This window comes from Cygnus olor, chromosome 2 (assembly GCF_009769625.2).
Source record: "Cygnus olor isolate bCygOlo1 chromosome 2, bCygOlo1.pri.v2, whole genome shotgun sequence".
In the NCBI taxonomy this organism is placed as follows: domain Eukaryota; kingdom Metazoa; phylum Chordata; class Aves; order Anseriformes; family Anatidae; genus Cygnus; species Cygnus olor.
In genome coordinates, this window is record NC_049170.1 from 112,207,292 (window position 1) to 112,234,383 (window position 27,092).

Genomic DNA, 27,092 nt, shown 5'->3' on the forward strand with positions numbered 1-27,092 from the left:
TGGGTCTCCAAACTCTTTTTTTCATTGTTCCTATACGTCTAAGCATTTGCCTTCTCTTTTGGCAGCTACGAGTACTGCGTTGTGAGGAGTGTCATTGTGCCGGACATGAGGATGGGGAGCACGTGCATGAGAAAGAAATTGTACAGAATTATATCAGAAGAGGCCATGCATACTCCATGCCCAGACTTTTTGCACTGCAACGTATCAGCCACAATAAAAATTAAAATCAGTCAAACATCTCCAGCAGAACGAATACTTATAAAACATGGATGCATCATCATAATTTGAGGCTTACTATCAGCATCAGCAAAGAGTTGGCATTGACATCATATCTACACCCAGATGGCACTTTCATTTTACTGGCTACATTGCTCCTCACAGATTTGAAAAGGAAACCTACCCAGGCCGTGTGGCTGCAGTTTAGAACCTGTTTTCATTTGGAGTCTCTGCTACAGGAAAACATTCAAAAAATGTTCAAAAAATGAAAGAACAAACCAACATCTAGACAAATCTCTGACCTTCCCACAGTCACTGCCTGCACTGCTATTTAAATTTGATATGGTTATTAAAAGTTGGTGCTTTCAGAAATAAACCATGATATTTTGAAGTTGTTACTTCATATTAGAGTGTAGAGTTCTGCAAAACCTAGACTGTAAGGTCTTCATGACAGAGACCTTGCTTTTCTTTGTTTCCAAGGGTATGCAGTTGTATTTTTACTTAGTAAACCAATAAACAATCCCCATCCTCTCTTACATCCCCTCATTACTTTAAAAGCTGAGATTTTGAAATAAGTTTATGAATGTGAATGAATGCTCTTTTCATTTACCTGTTCTTTCCTTCCTTCCACAGCTCCAGCAATGACTACATTTTTCTTATCATATGTTTTGGACTAAACTTGCGCTGCACCTGCACTTCATGTATGGCTCTTACACACTTCCAGAGTTACCAGTGGCTTCTTTGGAAAGAGGAGGGTGGCATGCACACGCTGTTTGCTGGCTCCATTCCTCCTTACCACCTCCCAACCCTGTCTTCCTCTTGCATTGTGAACTGTTTTTTTCACATTTCTCACTAATCTCTAACACCAGCCTCTCCTGCCCACCTCACGGATGTGCTTTGGAAGGCTGTAGTTTGCTGCTACTCAAATATGTGAAGAAGTCTTCAAGATAACCACATCAACTGAAATAGCTAACGTAGCAAGCCAAGTTAATTAAAACACACTGAATTAGAATATAGCTACAAGAGTAAAAAATACTCAGAAAAAAACACAGAGCTGCCCACTAATACAGCTAAAAGAGCACCAGAGTCTTGCTACTTAATTGCGCAGGCTACTGGCAAGCAGGCTTTAGCTACAACAGATGACTCCCCTTTAGCATCCAAGTCCTACGCAGACTATTCTAAATCAGACTTTATTCATTATGATGAGTTACTAAGAATTACCTCAGAATCTACAGTTAGTGTTAAACAATATTTGTTTAAAACAGATTTGAGGGAAATCTTGTTAAAAATTCTGAATGGTATTGGAATTTTGAGCATACGAGCTTGCCATTCTAAACCATTTGATTAAATTTAACCATAGGAAATTCTTCCAAGACCTAATGAAGCAGCAATTACATCTAAAGAGGGAGCCAAGCCAAGAATTCTACCATTCCAATAGCTCTCTTTTGAACATCATGCTACAATATCTAATCTGCTCGGTTTTGAGTTTACACATATTATAAATCTCTGAGCTTTTGGATTTCTATAAAATAAACCATACAGTTAAAGGTTTCACTTATTCTTTTTTTGATATGAGTAACTTAGTATTTCCCTATTGTTTAAAAAATTGAGATAGTTTTAGGATTTCAAATATTCATGAAAAAAGCTCTGTGTATGAAATACAATCAAAAAGAATTTAAAAATTATGCAAGTATATTTCTGGGTCTGGTTGAAAAGCAGATGCTGCCTCCAAGCCCATCTTTCACAGTACTTTAACATGGATTTTGACAAATAGATAAAAACAATGCAAAAAAAAAATGTGAAAGAAGGACAAAATAAATCTTTAATTTCTTAAAACAAATGTTGGACTTAATCCTGATTTCACTTGCTTTGTCATAAGCATTTACTTTGTAGCTCACTGAAGACAGCATAGCTGTGTTGGTGTAGGTGGGATAAGAATCAATCCCATCACTTTCCCTTTTGATTAAAAGGAGGAACCGTTAAAACTGGATAATGGTTTCATTTGTAATACCCTCAGCAAACGCAGATTGTTTGGTCTTCTCAGCAATGTTATTATGCTGCACAAAGATGACCCTTTTTGTGATTTAAGATGTAGCTAGAGGAATCCGAGTACAGCCAAATCGATGGAGGCAATCTTGCTCTATTTCCAGATTTCCAGCATTTCTTCATTATATGTAATAGAACATTTTAGCATAATAATTCAGAGGTCCGGAGATACAGAAGACAGAGAAATAATGTTGAAAAGTAATTCTTCACATTTGGCTTTCACTACATCAAGTGCAAACGGTGAACTTAAACATGAAAATACAATTTGCTCCTTCTAAAGTCTACATCCTTATCTCTGGCAAAGAACACACATTCATTTCCAGTGCCTCGAGGTAAAGACTAAGGCATCTATCACAAGCACAGTGAATATCTGAAGGATTTGGAAGCAATCTTTTCATAATGTTTCTTTGGAAGGGAAGCAGGGTTATGAGTTACTCAAAATTCATAGAGATTATTAAGTTTACATCCACACAGCAGATATGGTACCATATTATTTCCCATCAACAGTGTTCTCACCTGCTGAGAATCTCTCTCTGGTTCAAGACAGCCATTCATTATGAGGCATTAGCACTCTACTGCACAAACCAAAGTCATGCCCCATCACTGAACTGGGCAAGCCCATAATACCCACACTCTGCTCACAAGGGCTATGTTTACTTACTGTTCAAGACCTTCATTTTAGTGATTTAATAGGCAGGTAATTTCTTACTTCAGCAGATTTTTCTGTATTTTAGGTCAGGTATTTCTGGATAAATGTTTGGGCGTTTAAAAGGTTTACAGGGCTTCCCAAAGAACTCCCATACCACTGGAGTATGCAATGGCAGCAGGGACTCCTTCTGACAAGAAAAGCTGATCAGCTGCAAGCTTTCCTATTGATGAATCCAACTCTTCACCGGGTCTAAACTAAGCCTGTGGGTTTTGTGTTTTTCTTCTTAGCCTTCTTTGAGGCCTGAAGAAAGTTATGAAATAGATTTTTCTAGTCCTCCCAGGAGCAAGGCCAGGTTACATCTTGACCTCAGAAACAAAGCAGCCCACGAAAGCCAACCTTCCCGGACTAACACAAAGCAAACTACAACATGCAACATAAGGCAATATTAAGAGTGAGAAATGACAAGCAATGTATCAGTATTGGGGAGGAGAAATAATAAAACCTGGCCATATTAAAAATCCCAGCAACAATGATACTGAACAACACAATTTTGGCTCTGCTGCAGTCTTCATTAGCAAGGGTGGAAACGTTATTCATCTGAAAAGAGTGTTTATTTGGAAGGAAGATTTCGATTACAAGTCAACAAAAAAGAAATTCTTTATTGTAGAACATTATTTATTTTTAGACCTTATGGCCATCTTATTCTGTAACCATTCTAGCATACCTATGGGTACGGCAACGCGCAGCCACACACAGACTCTCACAACAAGCCAGCCATACTAAAATATACAAAATACAAATAGAAATACAAAAGAACCCTTACAGGACCGAATCTCCTCTCAACAACATTCATGTACATCAGCTCAGTCAGCTGAGGGACATTGATGTGAAACTCTAGAGAGGAAAGAATCGGACTCTGATGCTTTGAACAAACTGCCCAAGTGTATCTTATGTGCAGACTGTTTAACTGTGGGTTCAGTACCGCAGAGGAAAACAGGTGTAAAAATGATAAACCCTACTTTTCACGGTGAAACAGCATTAAGGACACAAAATATGGTCCTACCCTGAATTCATGAATACTGAACTCAGGTGGAAGTAGCTTACAAAAGCATCAACAGTTTGACACATGTAAGTAACCAGGTCCTTATCAAAGACCACCGGATCTGAATGGCTAATTCCCATTAACATGAGTGGCAGTGGTGTTTGTGCAAATCCCATGTATGCTGATGGAAGTACGGACCCTGAAATCTCCATGACCTTGATGTGCAATATTTATGTCTACACCTTTAGCCTCTTGCACATAATGAGATGCAGTCTTTTAGCTTTATGCACTTCACCAGGCATTCAATTAGAAAAAGCAAATTTTTTTGGGGGGGGAAGAATGCTAAGCTATTTAGACAGAAGGTAGTGAATCAAAAATTGCAAAACTTCAGCTTTCAAAAATAGCCTAAGTGACCTCTTACAATACTCTGACCACTCCATCACAAGCAGGAGGCAACCCCTGTGAAGAGCGAATTCTGGCAAAGTTCTCTCTTCACAGATGATGCACAGCTTAAGCTATAATGAGTTTTTGGGTTACAAATGCTGAACGCATTAATATTCCTTGATGATAATTATCACAGTATAAGCACCTTTCCCAATGTGAGTAGCATAAAGCAACTGAAGCAGCATTTTTACTACATTTGAAACAAGCTGGAAAATGGGATTTTCTACTCTCGTAACCTGAGGTCAACATACATCAAGCTATGCATATTAAATACGTCTACCCTATACAACTATATAGACCTTTCCATATATTCACACACATGCATTCAATTAACACCCTAATTTTCTGAATACTTATACAAATATGCTATACATATGAACATGACTTCTCATGCAAAACAAATCCAGTATTAAACCCAAATAATTAATAAACAGGCTACACTGGTATTTCTTTGGAAGTGACTTATTTTTCTACAATACTTAGAAAAAAAATAGGCAGGTATTAGCTGCTGATACAAATTGAAAATTAAAAACATACATGTACATTTACCCAGGCTGAAAATAAAATTTGTAGAAAAATGCTGCCTTCCACCTTCACAGGTTAAAGTAACAACACTAAGTGTGACGTATACCCACAGATAGCACTTTTTTTTTTTTAAGAACAGCTGAAAAAAAAGAGTTCTTGAGTGAGCCCAAATTCTTGCAGACAGCTCACAGACCAAGTAATGAGTAGGGGCACCGGAGATATCCCCAAGAAACAGCAGAGCAGGAGCCTCAAGCCAGGCAGCCGAGCACCTGCAAAGCTGTTCCTTACCTGTCGCTGCAGCCAGGAGACTGCAGAACCTTTGTGCTGCCTCTGCATGGGGCAATAACCTACTCATCCAGGCAGCAGTAGCAAACGGATTGATTTCACAGTCAGACAGGCTTACCCAACCTTTGGAGCCTACTCTTAAATCTGAACGGGGGGAAAAAGGGTGCACATCACACATAGCACCTAAAATCTGCAAGCCATCCCCCAAAACCAAGAGAATACCCATCTCATCACACACCAAACCCAAATTCCTTCCAAAGATAACATGAGATACACTTCTTTAAACGGTGTAAATGGGCTTGGCTGTATTTTAAGTGCAGGACATTTAATTATTATACAAGTACTTACTGAGGATTAATTAGCATACAACAAGGATCTGAAACATGCAGGCATTTGTCAAAGAAGACAGGGTTTCTAATGATTTATTATTGTTTGATTAACAACATCATGCAGCAACTATGTTATTAAATCTCTGTTTTGCATACTACAGAACCTAAAAGCATTACCTAGTGATGTACTGTCAGTCTCAGAAGAGGGTAACAACTTGATCTCTGCTTTCTTATCACCCCCATCTCAGAAAATGTTCATTGTTACAAACGATGCACTGGTAAGAAGCCTTTAAAAATATCACACTGTGAGTTGCAGGGTTTTTACTAAACGCTATAATACCGTTTTAATATTCTGTGCAAATAAACTCACTGCCTTCTTCTAGCAGTGACAAAATGGGAGTCAGTTTGAACCCTTAATCCGAAAAATGGGAATCAATTCTGGTGTTCTGTGGGTGTGAAATCTGCTGAATGTATTTATGCCATGTTGTCCTGCACTTCATTTAGGAAATACGCCATGTTACAACCATTTCAAGAACTAAAGCACAATTTTGACTTATGATGTGCTGCAAAATGCCTCAAAATCCCATTTGAATATATGGCAAGGTTTTGAGGCAACCTTTGCTAAATATTTAACAGCACTATTGGCTTATTAAATGCTGTAATGTGAAAGCCACAAATAGGTGATATAAAGTGCATGACATTTTTTTTTCACTTAACATTGGTGCTCATTTTGAACACTGTACAAACCCATTCATCAGAAGAACTGATGCATCCTAAAAAAGTATTTCTTCTTAACAGGTAAACGTAGCACTGGCATCTTGCTGTTATAAAAATGACTAAAACCCTCCTTGGTTAATTGTATAAGATCTGTTCCCCTTCAGTTAGAAACCCCTTTTCATCCTCCCTACTAAAAAATCTGAAAAGACCATGTCTGAGAATTAAAAGTGATGTAGTGGAATCAGGCGGGCACAAGATATATTGCTTATATGAAAGTCAAACCTAGGGGAAAAAAAGAGGTACAGAACACGCAGCTTCAGTTTATCATACATAGAAACTGCATGGCTGACCACCTTACAGGTAGAAAATTGAATACATTTTTGTGCATGTCAAAATGCACTTGACAACTAGATAATATAGTGACAGTCGTTCAAAATACAGATGTAGGACTGAACATATTCTATAAAAATAAACACTTCCATTAAAATGAAATCGAACTAACTTTGTTCACGGCAACAGATGTATTTCAGTATGAATCACTGAAAACAGATTTAAATCCACAATGAAATATATTAATGTAAGCTAACAAAAAAATCTCTTGGCATGGAATTGCCTGCAGAGCGTGCATTTATTCTGTAAACACTGTAACAATGATTATCTGTCCTTCCAGCTCTCAGTGGAGTGTCCTGCTTTTGAAAATGTCTTGTGGTGACTTACTAAATTCAGGCTATTTCAATTAGTATTACTGCACATTAAAAATTAATTGTATTAAAGAGTGGATTAAGGTTTAAATTTCAATTCTACAGTGTGTGCGCTAGAAATGACAGCTAAAAATCAATGCTTTCTGGCCCATACTCGGAAGTTTGTACGACTGAATAGTGTGGAACTGGCGTCAGTTTTAAAAGAATTGATAGTTCAATTCAAGGTGTGTCAGTTCTAATTCCTGACTTAAATTGCAATGTTACACAGCCTTAGTATTAAGCTAAGGAAGAAAATGAAAAAAAGCTGCCTTGCAATGAAAAAAATGTGTCTTCTTCATAAAGATGGAAAAAAAATCCAAGTTACAGTTCAAAATTCCTGTTTGGTGTCACTAAGGGAAAGAAGATGTTTTAATGGGATGATGACTTCATTACGGAAGATATATATATATTTTTTCCTTATTTAGAACATGCTGCTAAAATATCATCCAGAATTGCAATTCAGGCCTCAGGTCTTACAAACACTGATGAACATATGTAGCCTTATTTGTGTATGAAAGGAAGCTTGTGGAAGCTATTTGTAATAAAATCGTACAAATACTTTTATATTTTCAGGATCAGACCTCTTCATTACAATTCATAATGTACATGCAAGACTGTTTAAAACTTTTAGTGTTTGCAGCAAGGGGTGTATGAGAGACAGAGGTGCTGGTACATGATTGAATCTGAAGACTCTGGGACACTTCTGCTTTGGGACACGTCTCTGTGCAAACAGTCCTGGTAAGGGCAGCACCAAAGGGCCATGAAAGCCACAAACTGGCCCACGCAGAAGCCCGGCTGATGCGTATGCCACACAACAGAGCTGTAGTCTGCTCTGTAGTAGGCTACAGAGTAGTAGTAGTGGACTACCAGTAGTAATCTGTAGTCATCCAATCGGCAAAGCACCAGCTGGGATGCTGAATTCCCAAGCTACAGTGGGAGGGGGGACAGGATCACTGCTATCAAACGTCTCAAAAAGTGGAAGTGCTCAGGCATCACGCTACAGTGAGAAGGGTACAGGGGAATGGGCAACAAACAGTTCTTTCTACCTCTAGTAATCATGTTAGCTACGGTCTCCTGAGCTACCCTTTTGCCGCAGAACACAGGTCAATTTCTTAGCCTCCACATATATGAAATCTTCCATTTTATTGTCTGAAAAAAACAGTTGGAAGTTGCCTTCATGACTGAACACTGCCTCTTGGACAACTACGGCTGAAAGCTGTACTATTAACTTGCTGAAACCTTTATTCAGACACTGTAAGTTGGAAAGATTTTTGAAAGGAAAATGCCTTTATTCAAATATTTGTATCTTTACAACAATACCTTTTATTACTTGGGTGAAACTGAGTTTTGCAGAAGGGATCCTTGAGAATGTGGTGCTGGATGATAAACTGACACCACTGCTAAAATTCTGCCTTTGAATGTGAACACAGTGCCAAAAGGAAAGGGAACAGCTGAAGCAAAATCATTTTTGCACTCTTTTGTATTGTAAAATGTATGGGGAATAGCAAGAAGGGAAAAAGCATGCTGCACTTGTTATAAACCTAGTATTGTTCCTGCCTGAAAATGGCTAGCAAGAAATGCCTGTCACTTTTCCCAACAACAAACTAATATTTTAAAGAGCAAATGATGAAGAACATGGCAAGTCGAGTCACCAGCCCAAGATGGCATCACTGAAGTATTGCAAAGCCACCCAGGACACCAGAGCTTGGAACTGAACAGTCATTGGTGTGTACCTAAGAGACAAGTTGATGTCCACAATGTTTCTAAAGATCCCCTGTGCTGTGCTGATGTCCAACAGCAAGTTTGGCATCAAGAGAATAAAGAAGATGGGATGTAATAACAACAATAAAAAAATAATTTGGTGCAAATGGACCCCAAGGTGTAGTAGTCATCCCCATGCAACAATCACCCTTCACTGCAATTTACTGATGTTGCTTCATTACAATCCAGCATACAAAGGGGGCAATATTAAGGCATACTATTTAAAGCTACAAGATCTGTGGTGCCAGATACAGCTGATACTGAATCAAGACTATAGAGTAAAAAGAAGGTAATTTCAGCAGAGAATACTGAAAAATGAAAGCTCTCCTGAAGGTGCACAAGTGTGTCGTTGTTACAAGACTTAGCTGAGTGCCACAATAAGCAATTGAAACTAAAGAGTGCCAACACATTTTATAGGGTGAATCCACAAATTCTTTACAAAAACACAGTAATATTTGGTTACAAATTAAAGTGATAACCAAGGAAGACAGAGAAACTGGTTTAGATAAGGGAGAAAAGAAGTATTTTCATGCGATAGCAGAATATATAAAAGTTGAGAGAGATTTTTGCAGGGTACAGGACCTGCAGAATATATGGACTTTGAAGCAACATTCAGAATTGCAGTGACAAAGGACAAATTCTGAATAAGCCAATGTTATTGACTCATGGAAACCATCACACTTTATATTATCTTTCTGTTTGTTAGCTGGTTCTGACTGGGGAAGAAATCAAGGACAACTCTTGTGTGGAGATGGAGATGTCAAGAATAGAAATCAGCAGGGCTGCATCTGTGAGAGGTGATGATATAGTAAAAGGGGAGGAACAGTGCTTTTAAAACAGGCCCTGAAATGGATAGAAAACACAAATCAAATCTGGGGGGGTCTAAGGCAAGCAGCAGAATTCTCCAAGAGATAATTTAATTACTTGCTATTTACAACATTATAGTACTTTTCCTTCTTCATGTACATTAACTAATTTGTCTTGAAACATCTCCTTAGATAAGTATTGTCTCCATTCCACATTTCAATGGCTTGTTCTAGGCTACTGAAGAAGTCATTGGGAATGTTGGAACCACCACAAAATCACATCCATTCCGACTCCTGTTTTGATGTTATGAAGCAAAAATTGATTTTTTTTTGGCTTGTCAAGCAAAGACTTGGAAAATAGGAGGAATAATACTGTAACAATACCATAAAGGAAAGGGGGAAAGAGAGACTGTGATGCCATGAAAAAGTTATCTGCATTTTGTGGGAGATAACGGAGTAGGAGAATTCAGAGTTGAAGAGCATTCCAAATCTGCTTTTTAAGGAGATGAATGAGAAGGATACACTGAAGAAAAAAAGGCAGCTAGAGTGTGTTGAGAGTGCTTCTCTTGTTAGAGAAGAGAACTTCTACCGAGGCTTTAGGCTGAAGGAGACAAAGAAAATCACCAGCTCACAAAAAGGGTGGCCTGGAGGACCCATCACTAGGGTTGAAAGAGATGCACATGCAGCACAAAAGCAGCAGTTGATGTAAAATACAATAACCTAGGTGACATATCATAGAAATTAGAGTCCTATTTTCTGTCACCTAATTTATTCCCATGCACCGCCATGAAGTATTTTTCCTGACGGTACAATTCCGGTCTGTACTGCAAGGTGTACTCCGTCACTGGTGCAAATGCAGCTGCTGGTAAAAAGTATAGAATGTTTTCATTATTAAGAAGTAACCCTGAGATTAAGTTTTCTAGGCTAGCTCTCTGTCCGAGTGTATTTATTTTTTCACTTATTTCATTTTCATTTTGTTTTCATTTTACCCTCATTTTCTCAAGTTATATTTTAGTCAAAAAAGGTTAAAAATACCATCCCTATTAAGTCTGACTTGAAGAATAACAGCACAGAAGAAGAAATGTGGGTTAAAAGTTCAGATTTGGCAGGGAAATGTCACTCAGCTGAAGAGACTATTTAACTGTTCTGGTGAAAATTGGTTTTGATTTGATCGTGTTATGACAGTTTGCAAATCACACTTTGCACTAAGTAATATTTGGGTTAAGCTTTTTAACCAAACTTCTTAGCAAATGGAAGGCTGTGTTACCTCTGAATGACTAATTTAACTAGGTAGTAAACATAAACATCTCCCAAGTTGTTCAAGAATTACACAGGGCTCAGCAGGAGTCTCATTTGGGGGTTCTGGGAGAGGGTTTTTTTTGCACAGTTATCTAATGTCTTGGCACTCACATAGGTGTGCAATGAAAAGCAATGAAGCTAGAGGCACAGTGGGTTCATTGTGAAGGTTGCCTGCAAAAGGGTTGAGAGAAAGGGTGCCTAACCAAACAGCTAGGTATTAAGAATATACCACTGAGGTCCTGAACTACAACCCTCTAATAAAGTAGCATGTCAGAGAAAATTGAAATTGTATGGCCAGGCACTGGAAAAAGAAAACCAAAACAGGACATTACAGGCACATCCTTAACTCTGGCCACGATGCATGTGTTTTATGATTGCTTTTGGTTATACAAATATACTATCCCTTTTATCATTCAGTCTAATCCAAATATGAGCCTCATACCTTTCAGTATAAACACAGTGAATGAGGCAGTGTTTTGAAATAAGCTTTGTCCAACACGCTATGAATAGCATATTCTGTAAAGTCTCTTGGATAAGTACCACATATATCGGATTATATTCATGTAATAAAAATAACGTGTTATGGAGCTTTGCACCTTTGAGCAGGTCTCCATCACTCTGCCCACTGCTTCATTTCCTCTGGGGTTTCTCCTTTTGCCCTAAATTGAACAACATACTCAAACAGTGGCTTAGTTAAGAAAAATAAATCTGCAAAAAGGAATGTTTCTTCTTCCTTTCTCCCTATACATTGAATTTAGCTCTATATTTACGTTAGTTTAAGGCCACATGACAGAATTACTCAGTTCTGTCCCACTCACACATTGGTCTTATGGTTTTACTTGGATGTTTCACTATGAAGGTACATAATATTTTTTCACAGGCAAAAATCCTGAGACTGAACTTTAAGGTCATGACACTTTTGTGCACGGAAAATCTGAATTTGGTAATGTTTACATCTAGCATTTATTAGATTTTTTTTTTTCTTTCACAGACGTTTATACCCAATTTGCTGGTTGCTAAAACAGCTGTCATACAAGCTGAAGGACATAATAGGCCATTCAGCTTGTACACACATGCATACATAAATAAGAAAAGGGTGCATTCAATCACAAAATAACTTGCATTTTAAGTAGGTACCACCATATCACTTTATTATTGATTTTTCTTTGGCTCCACCTAAAGAAAATAACTCTACATGTGATAAAGAGTGTGTGGGATTATCTTCTCACCATACACAGTCTATGAGGCATGCAAAAATAAAGATTTTTACCTAAATATTATTCTAACCTCCTATAAAGACAGAATCAAAAGTATTACTTAGTGAAAATGTGTTGGTAGCTCTACTGCTATGTCGAGGAGGCAGAAGGAGTTACTTTTCTCAGTAAGGATCATTGAGTGTGTCACTGGTTAATTCTCGTTCTATGCTCCTCATTAGCATTACTCTCAAGTTTCTGGTTATCATATCCGAAATATTAAGACATAATAAATACGAAGGTGCAGATAATTGGATATTAACCAGAACATACTTGACTGGGCAGGAGGTAGGGCCTTGCTTAAACTAATCCTGAAATGTATTAATCACCAATTAATGAATGGGTTTCAAATTCATTTTCTATTATAGAACACCTCTGAGTATCCAAGCTTTTTCTAATAAAATGAGTTGGAATAACAGGATAGGAATAAGAAACACTCCAATTTGAGGCTGGCTTGAATTAATTCCCTATAGCTTGTTGTTAAGTTCATTGAAAACAATAATCCTGGTATGAGTGACTTTCTTTATAAGGTTGAGAAAATAACCATATATTATAGCACTTACAGTCTCTATTTGCAGGTACAAATGGTCATACAGAGGCTAAATTCAGAACAGAGCTAGTTCACTGGAGAACTGCTATAGCACTATCTATATTTCTTCAGAGCAAATATAGCTGTATAAGACAAGCAGCATAAGACCTGTATAAGCTCCACATGGATATTGCCAATTAATGATTTTCAGTGTGAAAACAGGTATACATGTACACCAACTTCAGCAAAAAAAAAAAAGCCTTCACACACACACCCTCCCCACCCTGGCCCAAAATGCAGTCCACACCAGTCCATTCTGGTGACCCAGGCTCTTGAAGGGTGGAAGAAGAACAGTGGGAGGGCAAATACAGCAATTATGAAATCCTGTTAAGAAGCCTGTCAGTAAGGAGGGTGGTGGCATTAATCTCAGAAGCCCTAGATTCAGATGCCTTTGCTGATTTTGCATTATGCATACACCCCTAACCAGCCCTACTAACTAGCCTGACATGGTTGCACTTTTCCCAACCAAGGGGCTAACCACCTGCACACATTTACTTTTTAAATAATGAAAGTTTTTGTTAATGGGGCATATTTAAATCCAAAAGAAAAGAAAAAAAATGGAAACAAAGCCTGAAGTTTCCTGTTGTTTTCTTTATATAATATTCTTAGATGTCTAGGATAATTTTAAATGGTTACTTTAGGCTTTTTATAATTTGAAATGTGTGCCTGCTACCATCGCAGACAAATACAGAGATCCTTATTGTTACTAATGAAGAAAATTATATCAGACATGGTTGAAGTACTATTATTCCCCTTTCTCTCTTCTTGCTGTCCTCAGTGTTATTTACATTGATGTGAATTGCAAGTAAACCAATATTATCCATCTCTCTGTTTTTTCCCTAATTTGTTGACTTTAATTTTAGTAAGTCTTAAATAAGCGCTTACCGAAGATGAAGTAAGATATGCAAGCAAGTAGTCCTTTTATCAACAATTTTGCCACAGAAATACACAAACATTTCAATGGCTCTTCATTAGCAAACAAATCAACAAGTGATATTTTAATGCATGACTTTATTCCATCTCTGTGGGGACTGTAGTTGAGAGTGTGATGTACAGTACAGAGAAAGGAATCATCAGCCACAATGTCCCAGGGCTCTATCCATTGAGGACTTCTCAGCCTCTGCTTAAAGAGTGCATTTAATTGACTGATAGACAGTAGCTTCTTTGTTCACAGAAGACAGCGAAGTAATGGCAGCTTGAAAATCGTACCATCTACAGGATCTCCTGAGACTAGTAACAGGGGGATATGTGTCAGGAATAAATAAATAATCTAATTATTAAGCCACTTCCTGTCAAGTTAACTCCAATTTGTTGGCTTTTGAAGGCAACAAAACGAGGCATTTTTCCTCATTATGCTTCTCTTTTTATACCACTGGTAATCACAGGCGGATTAAAGGGTGCCTGATTGGTTTTTTTGTCAAGGAACTGAGAAGCAGCCAACAGTACAGAAAAACAGAGTTGGGGTTAGAAGAAATTTCATGCTTGTCTCCTTTCCAGCTCCCTAACAGCCCACACTGCTGCCCCATACAGTGCTGCCAGCTGTACAGCAAATGTGTACCCCTCCAACGGCGGCCTACCAGGCCACAGGCTCCATCCTGAGAGCTGTGAGATACCTTGCAATCTTGGCAGGTAGCTACTGCTGTCATAGGCATAATTCTAAAGGTGACCTACGAAACCCCGTCAGCTCACCAAATGCAACAATATGAGCAGCTGAAGTCCAACACCCACTCTCCATATTGGCTTCTTTTGTTTTGCTTCCTGCACTTACAAAGCAGGGAGAAACCGAGGGACGTACTCTGTCAAAGAATTGGAGGCTTCTCTGCTAAGAATAGAGACAATTCAGAAAAGCACTGGTTCGGCTACCCTCTGTGCAGGCGGCTAAGCACGGCCCCAAAGAATGCACTTATAAGGTTCCTGATAAAGCCTGCAGTACAAATGGTCAGCGGCAAAGAACAAAAGGGAAGGCTGACACAACGCCATTAATTCTGCCCGTGGTGAGGAAGTATTAACATGCATAGTATATCACAGCACTGGCTAGGAGAAGAATCATGCAGCCCGTGGACGGAAAGGAACAACTTTCGGACTGCCTGGCATTATCTCACAGTGGTGTCCCTTTCTAATACAACAGGAATTTCTGCAGAAGAAAAAAAATACGGCTTTGGCACACTTTGCTTATCTTCATGAAATGAACTCCAGGCTGGGCTGTGGACATTTTCAAATGCTTCTGTTAGCATTTTTATTATTACAATTACTACCATAATTATTATTTAATATTAAAACATTTTAGATTTAGAATATTTTTTGAGTGCCCCTCCCTAAAAAAAAAAAAAAAGGATTCAAAGATGTTTGCACACTGTGTTCCAAATTAACCGTTTGTGATTTTAAAAGTCGGGACAATCTTTCCTAAAAACTGTGTCAAAAAGGAAACAGCCGTGCCTGATTCAGACCCTTGAAATGGAAGTGTCAGCTCCGGCCAGCACAGCTCAGCGGGTGAAATTGCATCCCCAGGGATGCAGGGGGACAGGGAGGCTGTAGCCCAAATAGGTGACATAACTTTAAGCACAGTAAACGGTGCTGCTGTAGCATGTTTACAGCTGCCTTTGGCATTTCTGAATACATCTTGAATTTTTTGTTAAATTGCGCAGATAATTAAAGCCTCTTCATATTTACAGTCTGCTTCATTGGTACCATGAATTCTGTTTTCAGTTACTGTCTGCAAATTCCCTCTCTGCACAATTTCATACTAAGCAATAACACTTCATTTTACATAAGTTTTATCTGATGTCCCCATACAGAGCTGCCAGCTGTACAGCAAATGTGCCGCTCTCAAACTGAGGCCTACTAGGCCACAGGCTCCATCCTGAGATCTGTGAGGCACCTTGCTGTCATTGGCAAGCGTTCCCTGCTATCACTGCTACCATCGCTCCACACTACACGCAACTTAAAATCATCTGATTATTAGAATTTGTGGTCCACACTCCATTTTATCCTTTATTTAATCTATCCCCAGATCACACATTTGTTTAAATGTTTTGGCTGGTTTACAAATCATGCAGCCATCTGCACAGTAGGTGTGACACCATTTTTTAGACAAAAGTTACATTACAAAACAACAAAGATAAAGTCATTTGAAATGCTTTGGTGTTTGTTATTCTGCCTGGTTTGCTTGGACCAACTCTAAGAAATAAATAGAATTATCTGTGTAAATCGATGAACATCTATGAAAAACAACACCCAGCAGAACGCAGAGCTTGCTCCATTACCTACGTTAATATCATGACAGCTGAGGAGAGATGACCTGGCCCACTTCTCATCTCTCCTGTACAGATGGCTATTAAAGAGAAAGTATCCCTTTTGTATGGTCCATGCAGAAACCCTTTATGGGCTTTTCAAATAAGCCAGCATTGCCCACAAGAGAGTAGCTTTCTGTTAGTATGAAACAGCACAGATTTCATCTATTTTGTAACCCAGCTCCTCACAAAATAAACCTATGGTTTCTCAGATTTAGCACCAAATGCTGCTTTTTTCTGGGTATTTCAAATACATCTCTGCTTTTTGCAGACAAGGTGACAGTTTCCTCTGACTTTCTGATAACTTCTTGCCAGCTCTGCCTGCGAATAGGAGACTCCCAAATATCCAGGTGATTTACTGATTCTAAGAGGGTACGATCCATCTTTTCCCTACTAATTATAATTTCCATTTCTTATTACTGAAGAGTCAGTGAGAGAGGGCAGACAAAAGAAGTTGCCACCTCCTTTGTCCTCTGATGTGTAGATGTACATCTTTGGATTCTTTTTCTCTAAACCTCTGTTAAGAAAGACTTCACGATGTCAGTTTTCCTGCATAGCAGCTTAACTGACATTTTGAAGATGTGTTCCTTGAGGTCAACTCAGTGCAACAAGTATTAGTTGTCCCCATTTCTGCATATGGGAAAGGAAAATCCCATTTTTAGTGAGCTAAGGAACTAGACAAATAACAGAATGTATGAATGCTACATGCTTCATATTAGTAGGCTAAAATTTAACAGGGCTCCAACAATTTATAAGGTATTTCCTTTGTCTTGACATCAGTGGTATTGTCCACATGCACATTGCACAAATGTGAGGCAAATACAATGATTTATTTTTATAGGTTTATTATGCATGCAGTTAATACATGCATAATGCAAACATGCATATCCACATAACACACAAGCATATAAGCATAAACATATTATATACTTATATCCCTGTCACTGAACAAATCAAAAATCATGAATTGCACTAAAATGTGTCTTTATGTCTTCTAATGGTTACATACTACTTGTTACTGTAAAACAGGGCTGTAATTTTTTTTTTTCAGGGAAATTAACATTAGATCCCACTTTCTATATTCCCTTCTTTTTAAACTGCTCCAGTATAATTTGTTTACCTGGGGCTTAATAAAGTGTTTACTGGTGTAAACTAGAATTCTTCTTGTCAGGTGCAGCGTTTGTTCATCCTATTTTCCCATTTGCTTCCTAACTTCTTTTTCTCTTTCTCTTCATTACCTCCTCCTGCTCACACCTTCTATCACATTCAATACTACACAACATCCCTCAAAAACAAACTGTACCTCTTACCACAACAGACTTCACAAAACGTGTTTGATGCTTGACACCGAAAAGGTTAAAGAAAGAAAAGTCTGTTTACTCATCAAAAATGACCTATATAGAAATTTTCAAAAGTAGGGTTGCAAAAAGGTACTGAATCCTGACCATCACATCCTTTCCTTTCACTCCCCAACTTTTCAGAGGGGCAGTGGCTCTTGCTCTGACGAGAGCTTGTTTTTCTGTCAACAAAAGTAGCAGCAATCTACAAAGATTGTGGCTGTTTCCCCCTTTTATCATTCTCTTTGTCAGCCTGATCAGTCCTCAATGGTAAATGTGCTGCTCTGTTGTGCACAGCCAGCGGCTCGCAATTTGCTCACTATGTTTCATGAGACAGTTGTTTGTGGCTGTTTGGAACACATTTACCTCTTTGGGGATTTATACGCTAGTTGCAATGCCAACCTCCATAGTGATAGAGATTTCTTTCTAACTAAAATAGATAATTAGAAGCTGGTAATTATTGGTCAAGAATTATCAGAGTGAAAAAAATTAAGCTCTTCATAAATAGTTCTTGGCAACGTCATCTCTTTACATTATCTCATGCCTAACAGCACTTTACTCAGAGCACTTACAAATTTACACTACTGCTGTTGAGCCTCATAATTTTATGTGGAGTAATTCTTTTTCTGAGTTAAACGTGTCGGAACTCCCTCAGTTCTGATCCACTCTGTACATGCACATGTACAAAATCCTAGGGATTACAGCAACTGTTTAGTCTATTGACACTGAACTGCATCAGATACTGCAGATGTAAGGGAACCAGTGGTAGAAAAAAATAATGTTTAGCTTGTCTACTTAAAATAACAGGCAAAATAATAGGATGAGCAGTGGAGTGCAGCAAACAGAACACAAACAATGGCAGACTCTCCTTCTACACTCTCAGGTCAAATGCCAACTGTAAACTATGTGAGCAAAACAAAGGAATGCCAGAAAGCCTCTCTCTTTTCCACAAACACCCAGAAATAGAATTTTCTCAAAGCAAGCTGCTAAAAATGCTACATATTCTGCTCAGAGAGAAAAGCAAAAGACAGAAGGCTGCTGAAGAATTACCATGGTTGCCAGCACTTCCTCAAACCATATGAAATGCTTGGATTTACATTTCCTCCTCTCCCACTCAGAAGCTGAGAAGTTGTTTTACCAACAGATTTCAATAAACAGACTGACAAGTATGTTTTCATTTGGCAATCATCCTCACGATTATCCAAACAAAAGTACATGCTCATATCTAAACCCAAAATAATGCTTAACTAGAGAGCCTATTAAAAAAAAAAAAAAAAAAAAAAAAAAAAAGGTTTGCTTTGCTTTCAGCCCACAAGCATCCCCTAACCCCAACTTGAATCAGTGTGTAGTTTAAGCAAACATGGGCGTTGCTTGACAAAGCACGGAGACTTGAGAAGTGCAGACAGATCTAGCAGTTGGAACTCATGAACTTTCAGTTGCTTAATCTAAATGAGGAACTCCACTTCTTTGCCTCTTTGTCCTCATCTATCCAGTGGAAAAGGCTTATAGCCCCAACCCACTGCAAAGATATTGGGAAGAATGGAAAAAAGACTGCAAAACAGTTTTAAAGTGGGAAGTTTTAAAAGAAATAAACATGCAGTTAATGAGGAAAGCAATCCCTATGACATCTTTTTAATATATAACTGGTATAATAACAAATGTTAATTGTATTGTTGTCGAAGATATTTGAGGTTACACTCCACTGGAACATCTGCAGATTTTGTTTTCCATTAGGTGGCATAATCCCTCTTGTTGAAGTGATTGAAATGTATAATAAAATCTGTAAAAACACTGTATACCCTCCTAACAAAGAAGAGTAAGAGGCTTTTTAAATAGCCTCTAATCCCTCTTCCCCTGCTAAATGTCTAGTTGAGATTATATTTGATTAGACAAAAACACACACATACACACAACCTAAAAATACCTACCCTCGGTGGAGCTATTTTAGCCAACAAAGTAATTCTGGTTGCCTTATTTAAAAGTCTAAGTTTCACACTGGGGTTTTACAAACATGTCTTTGCCTCAGTGACCTTCCATAATGCATCCTGTCTATGTGGATGTCAGCAACATGAACTCAGTTTACATCCTGGGATCGTGTTCAAGGGTCACAGTAACTAGATGGGACACCATCAACTCTTCCAGGCCCCCAAACCACTAAAAAGTTGGTGAGCAGTGTTACCCTCAACTAGCTGAGCATGTTAGTAGTGGTTCTCACCCGTTTCTGAGTGGGGTTTGGCCGATGACTTTCTACATTTTTTGTCCCATGTACCACTTATTCGTGTCATCTTCCCCCCTCCTCTAGTCTCTCCCTCTAGTCTCTCTCCTTTCTAAATCTTCTGCCTTCTCTCAGGAAGGTTTGTTTTTTCCCCTTTTCTATGTATTTTCTTTCCTTCATAACTGATATTTATGACTTTTTTTTTTTTTTTCCCATCTCCAATAACAGAAATTCCCTCCACCATTGTTCTCCCTACCTTTTATTTCCTGCTCTTTGCCATCCCTTTTCTCTTTTCCCTGCATCATATGCAATCCTTCAGGTACAAAGACACTAATCTAATCCATCAATAATTGCAACACTGATAATGCTAACATTTTACTATGAGAGGAAATATTAGTTCCTGAGTGTGATGATGTCTGAAAAGGCATTTATTGCCCCTACATTTGATCTAGGGACTATCACACTCCTTGACTTTTAGCGCCTGCCTTGCCAGGTTATCTTCCCTCTCCCTTGCATTTAAAGTCATTTTTTTCCTCTTTCTTCCTGGAGCTTTCTCACTTTCCCTTCCTGAGAGAAGTGAAGACACTGTAACTTGTTCTGCCAGTCTCCTACTGGAAAAGCAGGGCAACAAGACATATTTTACCAGGCACACATAAAAAAGTGAGGGACCAGTGTGTTTAGGACAGCAGGGATTTTTTTTTTGTCTGGGAAATGCACTGTGTCAACAAGTCCATATTGACTTAAGTGTTTCAACTAATTTTTCAATCTTCATATTGATATGCATGCAGATATCTTGGGTATATGTATGGGTTATGTATTATATATACATAACATGTACAACATATTTATATATAACATGTATATATAACATACATAACATGTCTGTATACATGTTTTCTATATTATATATGGATACTATAAGCCTACCTAACACACACACATAAACTAAGGCCACCTTTAAATAGCTTCATGTCAACTCTTGAACCTTTCTCTCTAGACAGAATATGGTCTTGGAGAAAGGCCTGTGAACAACGATATAAATTAAAGGAGGGGTGTGGGGTAGTGAAATTAGAAAGATAGCTAAGGAAAAATCCAATTAGTGGTGAGAAGACTAAAAGAATTGGAGATCAGAAATTATTTTTCCCTGTGTTTCAATTCTGAGGTCACATTCAAAACTCTCAGGAACACTGATATTCCTTTCACTCCACCCCAACACAAAATCCCCTTGCGTTTGCTTAATCAGGGCTACATCATTAGGAGCTGCACTGTTAAGTCTGGCAGTGCAGATAAGAATCTTCCACTGAACACAGATTACCGCAAGCATGACCAGCAAATCTCCCTGCATGTTTTGCAAGCTCCTTCTTTATTTCACTGGCAAGGTTTTATTTTAAGCACATTTAAATCTGTATCACTATGGTTATGTCATGAAGCAATATCATGCATGATTAGATACAACACAGACAAAAACAATTAAATATATATTTTTAAAGATTCTCTTCCTCATCCAGCCTCCCCCAGCTTTTAGAAATAACACATAGGCAGTTAATTGCTCGGTTTAAGAAAATCTTTGTCATTTCAGATCTGCAGGCTGAAGCTAACTAACTGGATTTGTCCTGCTTTACTTACTCTCACTTCCTTTCTCTCCTCCTATTCTGACCCTTTACTAAATCTCATCCAGAAAATAGAAAGAAAAAAAAATGAAAAAGAAAATCTGAGAAATTTCATGAAAAAAGAAGGGCCCTAGTCTGAAAATGCAAGGCACACGGCAGGTAGGTGGCAAGCAGACACACCACTCTGACATTCCAGCATCACCCCTTACCCACAGTGTCTGTGTTCCCTGTGATGTTTCAGTATCACTACACGTTACAGTAAAGGACATGTCATACACTGGATTCAAAGAAAACAACAGATATGGTGAGTTCTGTTGTTGGTAGCAACCTACATAATTCCACGTTACTGACCCATATTGAATACTGTGAAACAGCTCAGATTATTTCTTTTCCAAAGACACGAAATATCAAAACTGAGGCTTAATCCAACAGGAAAATTATTTTGCTCCTTTACAAAACTGCCACTCGTGTTTATTCATTTTTCTGAAATGCATATGAAATGTTCATGCTTTAAATACATTAAGACTTATTAATAATGTACCAAGAAAAAATGGGCTATTAGGCTGTGGCACGTAACTTTCTTTTATAGTGAAGCCAAGTTACAAGCACTCATGGAAGAAATCTTTAAATTATCTTGTAAAAAGAGATAAATAGCATCAAGCTAAGTATTTTTAAGATATAAAATGAAAAAAAAAAACCAACAACACAACAACAACAACAACAAACCAACACAACAATAAATTCTCTTCTGTTTGATATGTAGTTACTGGCTTCTACACCATATAGCTTGATCTCTGTTTTGCATGCTTTTTTATTATTACAGCAAGAAAAACAGCATAAAGGAAGTAGGAGTATAAAATCAGTTGTATCCATCTGTGTCCTGAAATATGAAATTTGGAAAAGAGGCTAAAAACAAAACAAGATAACCCTGGCAATGTTATCTTATTAGCGGGCAAATGATGTGCTTGATAAATTTAATTGGCTGATAGAACTCTTAGTGCTATTACTGAGTGGTTACCAAATTGAAAACATTATGGGTAATCCTAGGGGAATAAGCAAATAATAGGAAAATATGAATATCAAAGAAAAAGCAGCTTTTGTTTTATTCCAATTTACAACTGTAACAGCCTTGTAAACATCAAGCCAGGCTTGAATCAGGAATCCTAAAGGATTTTTTTTAAAAATGTTTGTACCTTAAAGAGCACATTCCATTATTGAATACTACAATTCCTTACTTTTTCAGATAATTGACAGTATTTAATTGTATGCAGATACACTCAGGATTTTTTCCAGACTGCTCAAACACAACAAACAATACTATTTTATGGCCATTTGAATTATTTATGTTTCCTAATGACAAAAACTCACCAGTTTTGATTTTGGTACCAAGGTGCTTGAGAAGTACACAGTAGTGTCATTACCATAATAACTTCTGAAATTAAAACCTGTCTAAAACTCTATGGAAAGCTAACATCCAGTTCATTAACCATTCCTGTTAGTTTGTTTTCAATAATGCAAAAATGATTAGAAGTTTAATTTGCTAATCACCTGTGTTTTGACTGGCAGTGGATATATAATTCTCTGCAGAAGTCTAAACTAGCCCTTGCAGAAAATAAAATATGCTAATGCTTTATCAAGTCTAATAATATGAATAAAAAAATCAATCATGCCTAGGTTAATCATTGATGGATGCACAATTAATTTCTCCTTAACTCTGTTTAATTTTAGAGGCAATGATGATCATGAGTAAGAGAAATGGCTATCTGGCTTTGAGAAGTTTTAGTGCTTCACTTACCAATCATGTGGTTTGCAACATGAACCTGGATATCCCATTCATTGTAGAAAACCATCTGACATTTGATGCACTGGTAGGTCTTCTTCTAAAGAAACAAGGGTAGATAAAATTTACTGAAACATGCAGTTGGAACCATTTCATTACAACTCAAAATGCTGAGTTTAAAGTGGTCATTTAAAGCTCCCCAGCAGTGTTTTCATTAAGGCTTAATTATTAATATTAAATAATAATACTCTGCAGTTCTGTAGCACCTTTTATCTGAGTTTCCTGAAACTCTGTAGGAATTGTTTTCTTTTTATTTTTTCCTTTTTCAGTTTTCCAACTCCATGGAAAGATCAGTACTGCTAAAACACCATTGTCATACTCATGGAAAGCAAAATGTGATGAGGATATGAGAGATGTGATCCAAATAACACTGAAATAAATATGAATCCTTCATATATCCTTTTATACCAATGGATTAAGCCCACTACAGAACTAGAGTAAAGCCAGGAACAGAACACAGAGATCAGAAATCTGCTTTCCCCTCAGTCTTAGTCGGGCTGCAGAATCTCCTCTGCACATACATTTTAAATGGTCCATCATATTGCCATCATTCAAGGAGGGAAAAGTCCTCGTTAGGGTGGACATGTGGTTACTGTATTCAGGCAGTAGCTTCAATACCTATCGGTACGAAAACTAGGAAGGCTAGCTGGAAAACAGCCAGAGAGCAACCCTTCCGGCCACATTAGATGGGGCCTGACTTACTTAAAAATCACAGTGTATATAGATAAAATTTCATTATGAACAAGGAAATGTGTTACCCTGCTCTCTTTGGTGCACAGGAAAAGTCTTTTACTTGTGCCTTGGTGTCTTTCAAAATAGATCTGCTATTTCAGTTTTCTACAAGGTGTATTACTTGTCCAAGATGTTACAGATTAAGACAGTAACATCCTAGAAACATGATTTTATTTTCTCTTATTGTTTTCTTGACCTAAATTGGCCAGAGATTTCATATCAGAAAACAATGCTTTAAAAGCGAAGACTAAGAATATACTCAAAAGTAAGATTTTGCTTTTTCATCCTAAGACTTCAAATCCACAATTTTCTAGGCATCTAATGAGACAAGCAAGATTCATAAAATTATTCAAGTGTATAATTGTAGCATCAAGGGCCGAAGTCCTAAGGTAACAGTCCTGGAGAGCTCAACTGTTGTTTTGAAGAATCAGTGAAGGCGAAGTAAGTCTTGAAATGCCACATAAGCTAGCAATTCAGGAGACATGCATCTTTCTTACAGTCACAGACACCTTGCCTACACTATCAAAAAGAAAAAAAAAAGGAAAAAAATAAAAAGAAAAACATATTTTTTAAAGAACATAAAGTTACCAAAAGCTGGCACAGATGTAGTATATCACAGATTTCATATACGTTAGTTGGAGGAAGAAGTAAGATTCACTGGATAATGTGCATAAAAAATAGAGCTTGTTTTGTATATTTTTAACTTTTGAAGAATGTTATATAGTTGGTATTATCATACTTTTTAAAAAGGTGTTGTGTATTTTTTTTCCTGACTCTAAGAATTATTAAAGACTTGCTGGATTTGTTATCAGTGTCTAAAATTAGATGCCCTGTCCCATATAGATAAAGTGTCCATCCATTATGCATCTTTCTACTACAAGCCCTTAGGAAGGAATATAAAGACTTTTTCAACATGTCATTTTTTCTTACCAAGTTAACTGTAAAATTAGTGACTAATCAAAGTCAGCTCTGAAATTAAGTGTTCCTGTGGGCTCTACTTTACAAATCTCCTATTGCTTCTCATACACAGAGGCTATTTTAATTTTCTTCATGACAATAACAAAATGTGTTATGTTGCTTCTTGGTGGAAACAATCATAAGCCTTTTTTGCTGTTTTTCATTTAAAGAGACTTCAGTTTTCTGAAATGTAACCAAGTTAAATCCTTATGTAGACAAATAAAATCAATGGGCACCCAGAAAACAAATCTGCTTTGACTTAGCTTTGCAGTTACAATTCATAAAGCCTGCTGTTTTAAAAAATACAATGCTTTTCCCCTTCTTCTGGTGTGCACATACTGGTAACATTGATAGACTTTCAGATGCAGTCTAAGGTCTTCCTATTACTTGCTGGTAAATTTAACCTTACTGCACTACATCTAGATCTATCAAAGACCTCTAAATAATGACAGTCACGATCAAAGATTTATTATACTAAGCTTTTTACAAGATGCTTTTTGATGCTGACATATAGAACAACAATATTGCATAAATAACAATCACTCTCCCTTTTTTTAAAACATTGTTTCCCTTTAGAACTAGTTAGAAAATATTTCTTACTCCCTGATGACTGGCACTATATATTGTTTATTAGCATACCCCTAGCATTATTTCTGATATGTGACTTTGTTCAAAAACAAAGAAACATAAACTTAATGGCTGGTCTTTTCTCTTGTTAGCACAGTAATGCAGAGTTCATGTCAAGATTTGTCCGCAAAATTGTGACTGATGCACGTGATGACAGAATATACAAAGGTTGGGGTTTTCTTTGAAGTCTCATGCCCAAAAAATAAACTCATTTGACAACAACAAAAAATAATAATTTACTAGCACTTGCTAGCCTCTTCAAATGATCTGATGTATTTGCAGAATCACATGCAGAGGTTTTCTTTTTATCATGAAGGAAAGAATGTTTTTGTGACTGCTGCTTGATCAAGACCTAGTTCTTTTTTGTGATCCAAACATATGCTAAAATGTTGACATCAACTTTTATTAGCTCGACACAGTCATCTCAAAGTGTCTAAACTTGCGCATGGTTAAGTTTTGATTTTAAAAGCAAACTCAGTAAATTCCATTTACTCTTAGATTTTCAAAGTGATCAAACCCAGTCATTTTCACACCATGTTGAACAAAAACCACATACTTATTTCCATATGTTTCACATGCTAAAGGGGTTCTTTTTCACTGCAAGTTACATCTTAGTCTCACAAGCTTTGTCAGACCGACAGGACGCGTGAGTGCTCACAGGAGCTCCTGGGTCCTGATGTGCTTTGTGGCTGCTCAGAGCTCCCTACCAGAATGAGCCAGAGGTAGACCTGTCACCTCCTCACTCTATGGCCCCACAAAGGGGAAACCTGGGGGAAGAAGACAGAAATGAGCACGGGGGCAGCTCCACCTCCCTTGCCAGGCAGGAAGCCTTGCTGTGTCTGCATAGCACAGCACAGAAGAAAAAATGGGTTGTGACTGAAGGAGCCACCCGAGTCTCTTGAGTGCCTCCAGCCCTTCGCAGTACAGGATGGCTCCCCACAGAAAGAAAGGCAGGGCTGTGACAGCCGTCCTTGCCTGGCCTTGCTGCGGCTGCTCACAGTGACGGAGCCCCAGCTGAGCTCCCTGCCCCTCTGCCCAAGTCACCAAGGGAGGACTCAGCAGGACGGAACAGGCACCCGGGCCTTGCTGCTCCAGCTCACAGCCCAGGGCATATCAGCTCCACATGAAGATGAAGGGTAGACAGCTCAGAGCACTTACAGCCTAACCTGCCATCGCTGCATTTGCCAGAGGACACACCGTCAGCCTCCTGCCAGAGGCAGAAATATACCAGCACTCTCATTCTCCCCTCCGAACACAAGAACAAACCAACAAGCATTTCTTGTTATAAATGTCATATCAGCAACGGGGGGCTGCAGAAGAACCTGACCAGCACATTTCCATATGGACTCAGGCAGGACCAGTACAGCATCTGGAGAAGCCATAATGTGCTAATCTGTGCCTTGCTGCAAAACTTCCCAAGACTTGTTCCAGAGGAGAATGGCACATACATTATCAGATGGGATTAAGAAAGCATTTGAACATTTTCTTTTTATTTCTTACATCATTGTAACTTCACCTTTTCTTAAAATAAGCACAACTCTTCAATAAACAACCCCACAATCTTTCATAAAATCCCTCTTGTCAGGAACCCAAGTGCCAACTTGTCTCTTGCATGCCGAGTGCAAATCCGAGGCCCAAGTCTTTCCTGGGACCATTCAAAATTGTCCTAGAAGCAAAACTGCTTGGACCAGAGGACTGACAAGAGCACTGGGCAACCACATTGACTCTTGCATTCTTGTTCTTTTTCATTCCAGTTTTCAGACCCAATTTGAAGCCTTGAGGC

The 27,092-nt window shown here is 38.0% G+C and overlaps 1 protein-coding gene across 20 annotated transcripts in view; it reads right to left on the reverse strand.

The window, feature by feature from the left end:
• Positions 1-27,092, reverse strand: part of ZNF521 (zinc finger protein 521) — a 231,881-nt gene that overhangs the window by 95,689 nt on the left and 109,100 nt on the right. For all 20 annotated transcript variants that reach the window (XM_040550204.1, XM_040550195.1, XM_040550209.1 and 17 more), the window contains one exon: positions 22,949-23,033. In XM_040550204.1, coding sequence (XP_040406138.1) covers positions 22,949-23,033 — 85 coding nt within the window. The remainder of the gene's footprint in view (positions 1-22,948; positions 23,034-27,092) is intronic.